This window comes from Vombatus ursinus, unplaced genomic scaffold (genome assembly GCF_900497805.2).
Source record: "Vombatus ursinus unplaced genomic scaffold, bare-nosed wombat genome assembly UNPS02011334.1, whole genome shotgun sequence".
Taxonomy (NCBI): domain Eukaryota; kingdom Metazoa; phylum Chordata; class Mammalia; order Diprotodontia; family Vombatidae; genus Vombatus; species Vombatus ursinus.
In genome coordinates this window covers 3,300,922-3,316,138 of record NW_020951112.1, presented here as the reverse complement: position 1 = coordinate 3,316,138, position 15,217 = coordinate 3,300,922, and the positions used below count along the sequence as shown (strand labels likewise).

General features: G+C 39.4%; 1 protein-coding gene across 5 annotated transcripts in view; it reads left to right on the top strand.

The window, feature by feature from the left end:
* Positions 1-15,217, top strand: part of NR1H4 (nuclear receptor subfamily 1 group H member 4) — a 76,085-nt gene that overhangs the window by 27,122 nt on the left and 33,746 nt on the right. For 3 of the 5 annotated variants that reach the window (XM_027855843.1, XM_027855848.1, XM_027855844.1), the window contains one exon: positions 12,176-12,538. In XM_027855843.1, coding sequence (XP_027711644.1) covers positions 12,176-12,538 — 363 coding nt within the window. Of the gene's footprint in view, positions 1-2,456; positions 2,573-12,175; positions 12,539-15,217 lie in introns of those variants that run through there. The other 2 variants (XM_027855847.1, XM_027855845.1) reach the window with 1 other exon arrangement.

The following is a 15,217-nucleotide window of genomic DNA, read 5'->3' as shown; positions in this document are numbered from 1 at the left end:
ACACAACTAATTTAAAAAAAATTAAATGGAAATGCTAAATTTTTGACCATTATCTGATAATTGCAGCTCTCTGAGATAATCAAGGCTATTTTATTTTTGTATTCCCGGTGCATAGCACGGTGCTTGGCACAAAGGAAGCACTAAATAGATACCTGTTGGCTGACTATACCAACTATTTAATCAGCATCTTATTTTCCTTCCCCAGGGGAATCAGCCCTCATGATTTCACTAGAAGACCAAAAGTATCATCCCCAGATGCTTTTTTTTTCAGTAGAAAAGGTTCTGAAGGTACCATATAACCTCACATTATTTTGATTTGTGAAATACCCTAATCCAGGGAATCCTAAGCATTTTTTGTGTGTCACTTGTTAGTGACTTGTTAGTCTGCTGAAGTCTATGGATGCCTTCTCAGAATCACATATTTAAATATACAAAGCAAGGTAGGTGGCGCAGTGGATAGAGCACTGGTCCTGGATTCAGGAGAACCTGAGTTCAAATCTGGCCTCAGACACATAACACTTAATAGCTGTGTGACCTTTGGCAAGTCACTTAACCCCATTGCCTAGCCCCCCAAAAATATACAAAACAAATTACTTAAAATTACAGAGGAACTAATCATATGTCAAAATAAATTTACCAAATTGCATGTAGGAAAAAAGTTTATGGACCCTAGGTTAAGAATTCCTGCTCCAGAATCAAATATAAAGCCCTCTTTGAGGGCATTTAAGGTTTAGTCTTTGTAGTAGAGGGGATAGAGTAGTGTGCCAGAAGCCGGAAAGAGCTGAGGTTAAATCAAGCTCAGACATTTATGAGCTGTGTGACCCTGAGCAAGTCATTTAGCATCTGTCAGCCTCAGTGTTCTAATCTGCAAAATGGGGATAATATCATATATCTCTCAGGCTTGTTGTGGGAATAAAATGAGATAATATTTGTAAAGTGTTTCATAAACTTTAAAACACTGTGTAAATGTCAGCTATTTATTATTATTATTGTAAAATAAAAGAGTACTTCAGGAGATCAATGTCGATACTCCCTTTATAGTGTAGATTGTCATCCCCTCATGCCTCCCCATCCTGGGGGATTCTAATCCCTGTCTTCTCAAAAAGCTGGGGCAGCCTTTCTCTAGATCAGAGGTTCCCAAACTTATTTGGGCTACTGCCCCCTTTTCAAAAAAAAAAAATACGCAGTGCTGCCCCCTGGAAATCTACTTTCTTTAAGCCTTTAGTGGTTTCTTTTTTCAAATTTGCATCATTTCAAAAAATATAAAATTTTTTAAATGATTCATCTTACATTTAATAATTTATTGTAAATTTGTGTGTTTTTTCCTGCATTGAAATTTTGATGACAGAATATTGCATCGTGTACCCGATAGTATGGCATTATAAAAAAGTCATTACATGCACGCATTCCTGCCATTGCATGCTGGACTTCCCAACAGTGCAAGATATGCTTGCCTGCCAACACTTGCTTGTTAAGACCTGTCAGTGGACTTGACCACTGATCAGTTATAACTTGCATTTTGTGTGTTTATTTGGAAAATAATGTAATCATTATGACTTTAACTCTGTTACACAATAGGTGAAACGTGTACAAATGGTTTTTCAAAATTGTCTTCTCTTCTTTCCTTGTGCTTCCACCACCCCCTTATTTTTATTCAATGCCCCCCAATTGCATCCTAGGCTACTACCACCCCCCGCCCCTGCCCTGATTGTTCCAGCACCCCTCAGGGGCAGTATTGCCCACTTTGGGTACCTATGCATCTAAAATTTCCTTTCATTATATTTCACAGTTACTAGTTTATCAGTGATCACCCTGTGACCAACCTATTTTCTTTTCTAACCCAACATCTTCTGGCTGATATCCCTCATGGGTTGGCCATAATGGAGCTAGGCTACGACCTATTTATGCCTATCACACATCTCTCTGTTGCCCTCTGGGTCACTTGCAATTTGAAATCTTTGAGTCCTGGGTTGCTCTAATGTTTGTAACCTTATTGTGTAGCTGGAAGAGCATTTGTGTTAAGTTGAGATGATGCATGTGAAAATGGAATATAGTATGAAAAGCCAACTTCTATTCAATCAGCAGCTCACGTTCTAACATGAGTTAGACTATCATAAAATGACATCAACCGATATATTATATTTGCTAAGAAGAAAGAAAACATAGATCACATGGTGGGGTTGGCCGTATATCTTGTTTCTTCTATGGCAAAGTGACCAGAGTAACCACATGGAAAGTCAATCTCTGAAAATGTTCCACTCCTAGATATTTGCCACCCCAGAGAAAGGTTTCTGGCTTATGGGGTGCTCTGGCACCAGAAACATGCCTCACAAATAGTTACAGATTTTCTGCCCTGTAGGGAAGTTAATCAGTAAGCCACATAACCTCTGGCCTCTGTTACTCCTTACCAAGTCTGAAAGGAAGTCCCAGTTTTCAGTTTTTCGGTTGCTGTAGACAGGCTAAAGAATGGTAATGCAGTTTCAGGGTCTGGAAACTCTAGTTCAAGACAGTCCTCGGGACAGTCCAAGTTCTTCTGGAATTGGGGAAATGCTTGGTCTGAAGACTGCAAAAGGTAGGATGCTGCCATGTGTCTTGTTCAGACATCCGCCTTAATTGGGTTGAAGGCCATGATTTTTTCAAAAAAAAAGTTGTAGCAACTAACAATTCTTCAGCTTAGTGTTACCTGTATCACCTTGGTTGTTCAGTTCCCTGAATCTCAATATTCTCTCATCTATCAAGACGATCATTTTGGACCAAGTGATCTCTAGGGTCCTTTCTGTTGTTGTTACTGTTGAGTCACTTCAGTGTGTCTGACTCTTTGTGACCCCATTTAAGGTTTTCTTGGCAAAGATACAGGAGTGGTTTGCCATTGCTAGCTCTAAATCTTATAAATTGTGGGTGGAAGAGAGTTCAGGACAGACACATCTGAGACTGGCTGTCATAGTCCTTACTTAAAAATTTTTTTTTTTTCAATTAAAAAGCATTAATTTTCTCCCGCTTTCTAATACCCTCCCCCTACCTCACTGAAAAACACCAAAAGAAGAAAAAGAAAACCCTCACTACAAATATGTCGTAGGACTTTAGGCAGACAAGGAACTTCTCCACATTTTACTAAACTGAATTTAGCCTTAACACACACACACACACGCACACACCCATTTTTAATTGAATTTTATTTTATTTTTAGGTTTGCATTCTCTCCCACCTACTCCCACTTTTAACACTGAGAAAGCAAGAAAAATGAAGCTCCTGTTACAAATACGTATAGTCAAGCAAAACAAATTCCAGCATTGGCCATGTCCAAAAAAAAAAAAAATGTCAGTTTGCATTCTCTGTCAGGAGGTGGGTAGCACGTTTCATTTTGAGTCCTCTGGAAAAGTGGATAGTCATTCCCACATATGTATTTTATCTCCTGAAGACTTAAGCGTTGAATAATATATTTTAGCTTCTTGTGGCCTCCACTGAGTTCAAAAGTAAACACTATTGAGTTTTGTCATCCATGTGTGGGTGCCTAGCCCAGTTTTATCAGTCAATTAAACATTTTGTTAAACTGTGCCAGTCACTCTACTTGAAAATGGGAAAAGAAGGGCAAAAGTGAACAATGCCTTCCCTCCAGGAGCTTACCATCTAGCTTGCACTCCTAGAGCAGGGCTCTCAGTCAGGTCTGTGGTACTTTAAATATATTAGGGCCGGGAACATTCTATAGGCTCCCCTGAGTAAGGACGCAGACTACATCTGTAGTTGTAGGATAGGAACTAGATTGCCTTTCATTTGGAGATGAAATTTGAGGAGCAATCATTTTTCCTCGGCAAAGAAAATTCTGAGGAAGTTTTACACCAAAGATTTTGTGGCATATCTTGATATCAACAGTGAATTATATTATATTATAGAGGATTGGAAACTCATGAGAGGGGGTGCTAAGCAAGACCAGAAGATCTCATAAAAATAGCAAGGCCAAGAGTCTAATCAAGAAAGCACTCAGACGTTGGACTTGGGGTTTCTGGGATGTTTAACGACATTTTAGCTATTTCTATTAAAAAGTCAAACTTTATGATGAAACAGGCTTCCCTCCTCTCTGTAGAGAGGAGGATGATAGGTCCAGAATGTTGCCTAATCTGCAGGCATGATCAATTAACTGGTTTTCATTATTATAAGGGAAGGTTTGGGGAGAGCAGAATGAGCTTCATGTAAAACCAAAAGGCCTAGATAAAATGTAAATGATATTGTTAAAGTTGCATTTTAATTATTAAATTGGGATTTAGGATTTTGAAAGGAAGAAAATTTTAAGGAATAAAACCCCTAACTCTAGATCTGGATAGAATCAGTAGTCATCTCGGATTTGTTTATTAAATACAAAAGTATCATTTATATTGCTATATATTCAATACATTTTAACATCTTTCCTGAGGCACCTACATTGTGGAATACATTAAATTTAGAGCTGGAAATTAAAAACAAACAAACAAACGGGGACCTATGACTGGTATGGCCATCTCCCAATGAGCAAAGTCTCTCTATCAAGGCAGACCAGCAGAAGGTCCCCAACTTAGAATAACAGAGAGTTGAGCTGGCAACTCAAAGACAAAGATGAGACCACCTCCCCTAAGATGCTTCCATTCTATAACACGCACAGATAATGATAAACAAAGCAGGGAATGAGAAGAGACAGGGCAAATCAGGCAACATGCTCTAGAAATATTGGAAGAGGGAGAGAAGACTTTCAGCTCGGGTAGAGAGAGGAGAGACAGAGAATAAGGTTACCCACAGGAGGTGGCATTGGAGTCAACCTTGGTGGAAGATAAAGATTTTGAAAGGCAGAGATAGAGAGGGAGTGAGTACCTTCCAGGAATGGGGGATGGGGTGATACAGTGGAGAGAAGACAGGATATGTGTCCAGAAACCTTGGGTTAAATCTTGGGTCTACTTTGTGACTTGAGTAAGGCTCTTCTCGTGGGGTCTTGGTTTCTTCAAATGTAAAATAAGGAAGGTGGATTAGAGAGGCTCTGTGGTGTCTTCTAGTGTTCGATCTGTGATCGTATGGTCCTATGTAGTATGTGTGTGTGTGTGTGTGTGTGTGTATTGAAGAATTTCTAAGATTCCTTCTAGCTCTGAATCCAGTGTGATTTGGTATGAAAGCAGTGGTAGGATTTGATGGCTCAGACTTAGGGAACAGTTGGATGACTGTTAGGCAAGGGAGTAGAAGGGAGTGAAGGACATGATCAGAGGCTGGAAAGGAAGGTGTTGGAGCTAAGTGAGGGAGGCCTATAAATGCCAGGGGAATTCCAGTTCTATGTTTTCCACTAACTATCTAATGAACTGTGGGGAGATCCTGAAACTAGGAATAGCCTTGGACTGGGGTCTCATTACAATTCCAAAAAAACAGCATTCTCCAAAGTCCCATAGGACTACCCAGGGGAAAGCCTCCATTGGCTTCTGCTGTCTGAGAGGGACCCAAATTCTCCTACTCATCAATAATTCTACAGGGGTTTTCCATCGGCAGGTTGTCACCATTCCCCCAATCCATGGAGTGGAAAAGCAAAGAGGTTAATATGAATGACCGCTTTTAGTGATCAATTACTTGACTACTATTGTTATGTTAAAAATGTTTGACAAGGATCTCTTGAGATCCAGCACTCTGTTCCATAGGGGAGAAGATGCATAAAGCTCCTATTACACCTTACATTTTGACATCCCTAACTATTGCTCATCCTTAGAACAACTGTGTGAGGTAAGAAGAGCAGGCATTCATTTTCTTTTTTCCTTTCCTTCCTCTTTCCCTCCCTCCTTGCTTCCTTCCTTTCTTCCTTCTTTCTCTCCCTCTTTTCTTTCTCTTTTTTCCTTTTCTCTTTTTTCTTTCTTCCTCTCATGCTTTCTCTTTCTTTCCTCCTCTTTCTCTCTTCCTTTATTTCTCTCTTTTTCCCCTCAAAATGTGATCACTTTTGGATCCAGTGATGGTTCTGCTTAGAGCTCACCTCCCTATTCTTCCTCTTACTATCCTGTGCCTCCACCATGATGTCATGCCCAGAGCCATCTTGCAAAGACTTGCTTTCTATAAAAATGAAACCACACAGCAGTGTTCCAGCTCACGACAGGTGGCTGTTGCTATGCTCAAAAGCTCAGTTTAGACCAAATCAAAGGCAAGCCAGATGGCACAATGGATAGAAAATTGGATGTGAAATCAGGAAAACCTGAGTTTGAATCCTTCCCCTGACATTTAATAGGCATGTGACTTCAGACAAGTCATTTAACCTTTGTCAACTTCCATTTTTTTTTGTTTGGAAAATGGTGGTGATAACATCTACCTCACAGGATTGTTCCCAGGATCACATGAGTTAATGTTTGGAAAATGCTTTGCAAACCTTAAAGCACTATATATGTTGGCTTTATTATTATTATTGTTACTGCTGTCATTGTTATTTTCTGCTTCACGTCCCTCATCAATTGTTAGTACTTCCTCTCCCTGAAATTATTTTCCATTTGTATATACTTTGTTAAATTAAGCATAATATACATACATATATAATTTGTATATAAAATATTCTTTGTACATTTTGTATTTACTTATCTATATAGAGGACCTTATAGTGAATAGAGAGTTGGTCTTGGCTCCAGGAAGACCTGGGTTCAAGTTGTGCCTCTAACAAATATTGACTGTATGACTCAGCAAATGGCTTCATCTCTCAGTGATCTAGGCAGCTCTCTAAGATTGTATACTGCAGGTGCCAACCTGCATTGCTACAGGGTTTTTATTCACTTAGAATTTCCCTTTACCGATGCAATTACAGTACCAAGACCTATCCCAATCCTACCCAGGTACTAAAGGTCAGAGACAAAATTTGAATCCAGCTCCCCATTTTCTGGAATCAGTGCTCTTATCATGGCATCTTGCTACCACATCTGGGAATCAGAAGAAGGAGTTCACAAGAATTGTCTAAGGGCAAGAAGACCATCATGGGGTCATGGAAGACACACTACATTAGGACCAGTTGCCAAGATGGAAATGAGAGCTTTTCTCAATGGACTTGATAGGCTGAGTTCCTTGTAGTGTAGTACATAGAATGCTAGAACTGGACTCTAGCTCACAAAGGCCTGAATCCCTCCTCTGACACTTTTTGCTAGTCCCTAGGCAATCATTTTGTGTTGAACTTCAGTTTTCTTATCTGTGAAATGGGCATAATCATCTCATGTATCAGAAACTAGAGATTTCTTATTGAAACGCTGTTGAAAAGCTGTAAGTGAGCCAGCCTGGACCTCAGATTCCACTGAACCCATGGAGCCCAACTCAAGGCAAAGCCTGAACTTTTGGGTCCCCTGAGCTGACTGGTTTCCTTGAGTTCTCATCTCTGCTCCCCACCTTCTTCTGCTGCTACTTTTGCTGCCCCCATACCTTGACATTCATTTCCAGTTCTTGCTTCCTTTTCCTTTTCTCATTCCACACATTACTAGACCACCAAGATGTGCTTCCTTTCTAAGCTAAAACACACTCAGTCATAAAATAACAGGATAAGGAGATCAGAAACTCAACTAAAGACATTTACTCAGTTCCAGAGGAGTTTCTTAAGCTTGTTAAGCTCTTCTGCCTAGATGCATTTCCTCTGGTCCAGCTGGGGCCTTCCAGATGCCCCAGAGGCCTGAGTGTCTATCCCTGTTCTAATTCTCCAGACAAGAGCAGTTGTTGTTCAGTCATTTCAGTTGTGTCTGACTCTCCATCACCCCATTTGGGGTTTTCCTGGCAAAGATACTGGAGTGGTTTGCCATTTCCTTCTCCAGCTCATTTTACAGATAAGGAAACTGAGGCAAACAGGGTGAGGTGACCTGCCCAGGGTCACACAACTAGTAAGTGTCCAAGGCTGCATTTGAACTCAGGAAGATGAGTCTTCCTGACTCCAGGCCAAGTCCTCTATCCACAGAAAGACCGAAACAGTACCTTGTATTAATGCAGATAAGCCCTTACTTGGAAACTTGTCTTAGAGAGGTGCCTGGTGGTGCTGATTGGGTAAGCAGCTTTTCTAGGTTTGTGTCTGCCACAGGCAGGATTCACCCCCTGGCCTTCCCAGCTCTGAGGCCAACTCTGTTCACTACTCAATGTTTCCTCTTGTTTAAGAGTAAGGATTATTACAATGATTGGGAGTCAATATTGGGAATATTTTAAATAAAATCAGAAGTTGATTATGATAAAAGAAGGGCAGTTATCTATAAGAGGGAGGTGGGAATCAGGAAGATAATTTCTTTCCTTCCCTTCTTGTGTAATCATAGGACTGTAGATTTAAAGCTGCGACCTTGGAGATCTTTTATTTGTTTGTGGTTTTAACAGATAAGAAAACTGAGGCACTAAGAGGTTAAATAATTTGCCCAGGGTCATACAGCCATTACATATAGGAGGCAGGGCTTCCCGATTCTGAGATTCATGTTGTATTCACTATTCCATGATGCTGTCTGGAATTATTATTGACGTTATTTTATTTTTGTAAGCAATCAGAGTTAAGTAAGTTGCGTAAGGTCACATAGCTAATAAGTATCTGAGGTCGAACTTGAACTCAGGTCCTCTTCACTCCGGGGCTGGTGCTCTATCCGCTGTGCCACTTAGCTACCCACATTGGCATTATTTTAACCTTCACCATCTTCTGGGCTTGCTGGTTGATACCATGGCAAAGAAATACAATTATAGGGAGAAATCAGTTAAAAAGCATTTAATTTTGCTCCTTTCATCTTCTAATTGTTCCTCCCCATCCCCCATCGGAAAAAAAAAGAAGAAAAGAAAAACAAAACCCTTGTACCAAGTACCAAGTAAAACAAATTCTTGCATTGAGGTGATGCACTTTGAAAGGTACATGTTTAGTTTATTATATACTTTAAAAGAAAAGAAAGCTGAACGTAATAGAGATTTGAAGTTTCATATATAATCTTCTGTTCTACTGGGTTGAAGCCCCTTCTTCTCCTTTTTTTGGTGTTTAAGTTTAGGATAAAACACATTAGAATAAAAACAAAAGGGACCCATGATAATGTCCAAGGCACTGTTCCATCCCAAAGTGTGCCTTTCGAAACTTCAATTAATTTCCATTCTTTTCCATTGAATTTCTATTTATGAAATCTGAAAGAATGCTATGCTAGGCTACATAGGATACGAAGATAAAATTAAAAAATGGACCCAGCCCTCAAGTACCTTACTTGGGGTGAATAACACATTTAAACAGATAAGTTACTACTAATAATAATTATAGCTAGCATTTGTATAGCATTTTATGATTTGCAAAGCACTCTATAAATATTATCTCATTTTTATCCTCACAATAACCCTGGGAGGTAAGTGACATTATTTCCCTCATTTTGCAGATGAGGAAACTGAGGCAAACAGCGGTGAAGTGACTTGTCTAGGTTCTTGTAACTAGTAGGTGTCTGAAGTTGGATTTGAACTCAGGTGTTCCTGACTCCAGGTCCAGTGCTCTATCCACTTCACCACCACAATTTAAATAAGGTGGAAACACCAACAACTAAAAGGATCACTAAAGGCTTCCTTTAAGAAATAGCCCCTGAATTGGGACTGGATCAGGAAGCTAAGAATTTTGAGAAGTAGTGGTGGATGAGGAGTGAGCTTGAAGAAAGGTGACAGCCTGTGCTAAGTACAAAGGCAGGAGACGCAATGCCCAGCCCTGGGAATGACACAGAATCTACTTTGGCCAGAACATAGTTTACCTTCGTAAAATAAATGGAGCAGCATGAAACAAAGCTAGAAAGATGGGCCAGAGGACTTCAAACAACAAGTTGAGGAGATTGTATATTATCCTAGAGGCCATGGGGAACCACTGAAAATCGTTGAGCAGGGGCAGCTAGGTGGTACAGTGGATAGAGCACCAGCCCTGAAATCAGGAGGACCTGAATTCAGATCTGGCCTCAGACACTTAATAGCTTTGTGACTCTAGGCAGGTCACTTAACCCCAATTGCCTAAAAAAAAATCCTGGAGCAAAGGAATGACAGTGACAGAGAGCACGTCTGTGCTGTAACGGACATAATTTATCCCCCTCACCCCTAAAAAGTTAAGGTTATATTTATCATAGTTTTATTGGGCATTTTTGTATTTTAATGACATTTTAAGAAGTACCTCCTCTTACATGAGACCTTTCTTGACTACCTCTACCGCTAGTATGTTCCCTCTGTTTTGGGGCAGTCTATATCAAGGTCCATCCAGTTCAGTTTTAGTATTGGAATGAAACGAGACACTGGTCGTCCAACTAACATTCAGGAGTCCTCGCCAGGTCTGACTTGGAAACCTTTCTAGCTTGGAAGGCCTGTGGTTTTTGGGCCTAATCTTTGACAACCCTGGCTCCCCTGCCTGCCCTATTAGGCAGACCCTGAAGAGGAAGAATAACCTGGGCAGCAGAACAAACATGTCTCCCTGATGGAAACATAGGTCCAGTAAAATACAGTTAAATAAACAAATAAGTAAATCAATGATGGTGTTTTAAAATTTATGAGATATTTTGCCTCTCTCTGAGTTTTAAACAACCCTGTGAGGCAGACACTACCTACCTTATATGTGTATGTATGAGTGTATATTCATATACATATAGTTACATATGTATCGTTACATGTATAATTACAAAAATAATTATATATTATTACATTGTATGTATTTATATTTATACTAGATCCCAAAAATCTTAGTGACATTTTAAACTTTAATAGTTTAAAACTGTAAGACCCTTTTGGACCACTGTGTGTGTGTGTATGTGTGTGTGCGTGCGTGCGCTTGCATGCATGTGTATGTGCATGTGCATGCATAAGTACAGTATATATATATATACACATACACACATATATTCCAATATATACTATATATGTTGTATATACATATATATACTATACTATAATTATACTATGCTATACTATACTATACTATACTATAATATATCCCAGGAGTCTTAGTGCCATCTTAAACTTTAATAGCTTAAAAAACAGACCCTTTTAGAACACCGTTTGTGTGTATGTGTGTGTGTGTGTACATACACACACAATGTTAGTAAAGAGTGTGTATATATACATATATGCACATATATATGTGCATACATATAGCAACACCTGCATACTTACATATATAATCATGTATAATAACATAACATAACACAACACAACATAACATGACATGACATGACATGACATGACATGACATAACATAACATAATATATCCCAGAAGTCTTAGTGCCATTTTAAACTTGAATAGCTTAAAACTTCAGTAAGATCCTTTTGGAACAGTGTGTGTGTGTGTGTGTGTGTGTGTGTGTGTGTGTGTGTGTGTGTGTATCTCTATTTCCCTCCCTCTCCCCTCTGTTCCTCCTTCCTTGTCTTTCTCTTGTTTACGTAGCGTGTCACCTAATATATGAGACGTTTTCTGATATCGTCCATAGCTAATACCTTCTCCACTTCACAACATGGTGAAATGGAATGAGAGCTAGAAGTGAAGTCCAAAAACCTGAGTTGAAACCCTGGGTCTGCCACTTTCTACCTCTATCCCCAGTGCTTAGCACCCTGCCTGGCATGTTTGTTGTTCTGTTATTCAGTTATGTCTGACTCTCCATGACCCCATGGACTTGTCCAGGGGGTTTTCTTGACAAAGACACTGGATTGATTTGCCATTTCCTTCTCCAGTGTGTTCTCGTTTTATAGATGAGGAACTGTGAAATGACTGCCCAGTTACACAGTTGATAAATGTCAGAACAACTCTTATACTCTGCCTTTTATAGCTCAGAGAAAACTTAAAATTGTTTATCTGGTTTTTCTAAATCCCCTCAGTAAAATGGGGCTAATAATAGCACCTACCTCTCAAGGTTGTTGTCAAAATTCAATCAGATAATGTATATGTAAAATCCTTGGCAAACCTTAAATTGCTACATAAATGCTCATTGTTGTTGTTGCTGTAATTATTATTATTATGAATTATGATATCTAATTAATTATCATCATCATCATCATCATCATTCCCGGCTTAATTTCCTCAACTGCTTGGTAGAATTCAAAACCATTAATTTTCCAAAGTTGTGTAAAATGTTTCCTTAAATGAAAATGTTTTAATAACCAGGTGATTTAAAATAGTTTTAATCCTGGTCTTCAATAGATAAAGGCTTCATTTGCAATGTAACTCGTGATTAATCTTACCTTTATTGCTGTTCTCTCATTTAGGTGTGCTTCCAGAACAATCAGGGCACCTGGGGCCTGATGCCGATGTGTCTCCTTATACACAGTATGGAAACATCCAATTTTCCCAAGTTCAGCCGCAGATTTCCTCCTCACCCTATTATCCCAACCTGGGCTTCTACCCCCAGCAACCCGAGGAATGGTACTCTCCTGGAATATACGAACTCCGGCGAGTGCCCTCAGAGACTGTCTACACGAGGGAGTCTGAGATTGTGGACATCCCGATAACCAAGAAGCCCCGGATGGTCTCATCTGCCGGGAGAATGAAAGGAGAAGAGTTATGTGTTGTGTGTGGAGACAAAGCTTCTGGGTACCATTATAATGCGCTGACTTGCGAGGGATGCAAAGGTAAGGATATTTTAGTGGACAATTTCTCCCCATTGAGATTTCATATTGTTAGTCTTGTTAGAACACTTTCAGCCTAATTTTCTGCCCTCTCCCTACCTCCTTCCTTCTCCTTCATCATACTGTCCCTATGGTGATGAGAGTGGCCTATTATAAACCCATGGAAGACATTTCTAGGATGCTTTAGATGATATATAACGATTTTTTCCTACTGAAGGCTCACTAACACAGGACGAAGAAAGCATCTATGTCAGTTGAGTGGTTGGTTGGTATGTACATCCCCAGATTCTAGCGCAGAAGCCTAACATATTAAGCAGGTTCTTAATAAATACTTGTTAATTCAGGGAGTGATTGGTATGTATATCCCTAGTGCCTGGCACATTGTTGTTGCTCAGCCATTTCCAACATATCTGACTCTTTGTGACCCCATTTGGGATTTTCTTGGCAAAGATTCTGGAATGGTTTGCCAATTCACTCTCCAGCTTATTTTATAGATAAGGAAACTGAGGCAAATAGGGTTAAGTGACTTGCCACAGCTAGTATCTGAGTGCAGTTTTAAACTCAGGCCCTCCAAGCGCCGTCCACCGCAGCGCTACCTACCTACCACCTGGCATAGAGTAAGGCCCTAACAAACTGGCTGAGGGGGCAGTAAAGTTCTGATGAATGGAAGATCATGTAAGGCAGAAGAAAAGCGCTAGATTTAGAGTCAGAAGACTAAAATTCTAGCTTTGCCATTTTCTGCTTTCATGAGCCTGTGTAATTGTCTTCACCTTTCTGAATCTCATTTTCTTCCTCTGTAAAATGAAGGAGTTGGCCCAGAAACAGGGCCTAATTATTAGGTTCTTAATTATTAGGAGTTTCTGGTCCTCCTACATCTGCAATTAATTTGATTCCATGAATCCTTACATGTAGGCCCATCAAATTCTTATTTAAAGTTCATGCTTAAAAATAAAAGTTTAATTGGTTGCTTTCTGTTTTTATGTTACAATTATTCGTAAAAAAGCATAAATTTACCCTTCCTGACCACCCCATTCTGGAATTGAACCCTCCCTTGTCACAAAGAAAAACATTTGAGCTAGAATTCCCACTATAGTGAGATGTCTGACAAGGTATACAGTGTTGTGCCCAAGTCCTGGGCTGAGGAACATGTGGCCTCGAGGCCGCACGTAGCCCTCTAGGTCCTCAGGTGCGACCCTTTGAATCCAAATTTCACAGAACAAGGGCCGCACTTGAGGACCTAGAGGGCCACATGTGGCCTTGAGGCCGCAGGTTCCCCGCCCCTGGGAGCAGTCCTCCTCCTGTCTGCTGAAAGGAGGGTGCTATGTTTATTTATTCTTGGAACCGTTATTGACTTTTCACTTGCTTTGGGGAACTCATTTACACTGCTGTCAATTTCATTCTCCTGGTTCTCCTTATGTAACTATGTTTCAGTTCACAGGAATCTCCCCAAGTTTCTCTTAATTCCTCATATTTATTGTTTATTACAGTTCATTGTCCCATTACATTTATTTACCATAATTGGGTCAACCATTCACCAGTCGATGGGCACACACTTGTTTTCTAGTTCTTTGCAACAACAAAATAAATGACTAAATTCCATGTTGTTGCTGCTTTAAGCCATGGAGGAAACGGAAAGTCTTTAATGAAGTGACTCCCCCTCCTCTGGAATGAATTTTGGAAATTTTCTTTTCTTAATGACCTCTGTATGTGATTTTTTCATATTAGGAGCATATTAATTCTCCATCTCCACCCCCATAAGCAGTTTCTCTGAGGGTTTGTAGCAAAGGCAATCAAAGTATTTTATAGATTTATTTTTTAAAGTAATAACTGCAAAATTTAGGCCTAAAACTGAGCAATAATGACTGCCTACATCTATTTATTTGGCATCCCATTAAATCAATAATTCCATCTTCCCCTTCTCTACCCCCAGTTGTTATCTGTGCAGGAAATAGAAACCTGCTGACGACCAATTAAACATGGATTCAGGTTTCAGATGTCAACCCAAAAGTCATATCTAGAAATGGCTGAACATTTTTGTAAGGAACTGAATTTCGGAATAGGTCAATGTCAGTCATATCCCTTTGGATGCCAAAGCCATCCACAATCATCCCTAGGGGAGACTGTAGCATTTTTAAAAGGCTTTTTTTTTTTAGTAACAAATGGATAATCATATTGACCCTCTGGTCTTTATGGTCACATTTATTGTTTAAAACAATGGACATCCACTGTCATGGTTTAGAGATTTTAAAAAAAAAGAGATATCCCCTCAAAAACAACATTTCCTTACACAAAGTAAAACACTTAAAGAAGATTGCTTATAAAACCATAAATCTCTTTTCTACACCTCTTGCTTGAAATATATATGTAATATTTATACCATCTGTATGTATGCATCTATCTATCTATCTATCTATCTATCCATCTATCTATCCATCTATCTATCTATAAACAATTCAGCCTTCCACTTTCAAAACTGTCCTGGTTGTCTGTCCTTCCTTCTGAATTATTCTCTGAGTATATATACATATACATGTATATGTATGTATGTATATCAATGGTACTTTTTCTTTTTTCTTGGCAATACTATTGTTTCTTCCTCCCACAGGCTCCTAATCCCCTCTCCTAATTAAAAGCACAAGAAAAAAATTAACAAGAAAAGCATAGTCGAGCAAACCCATACAG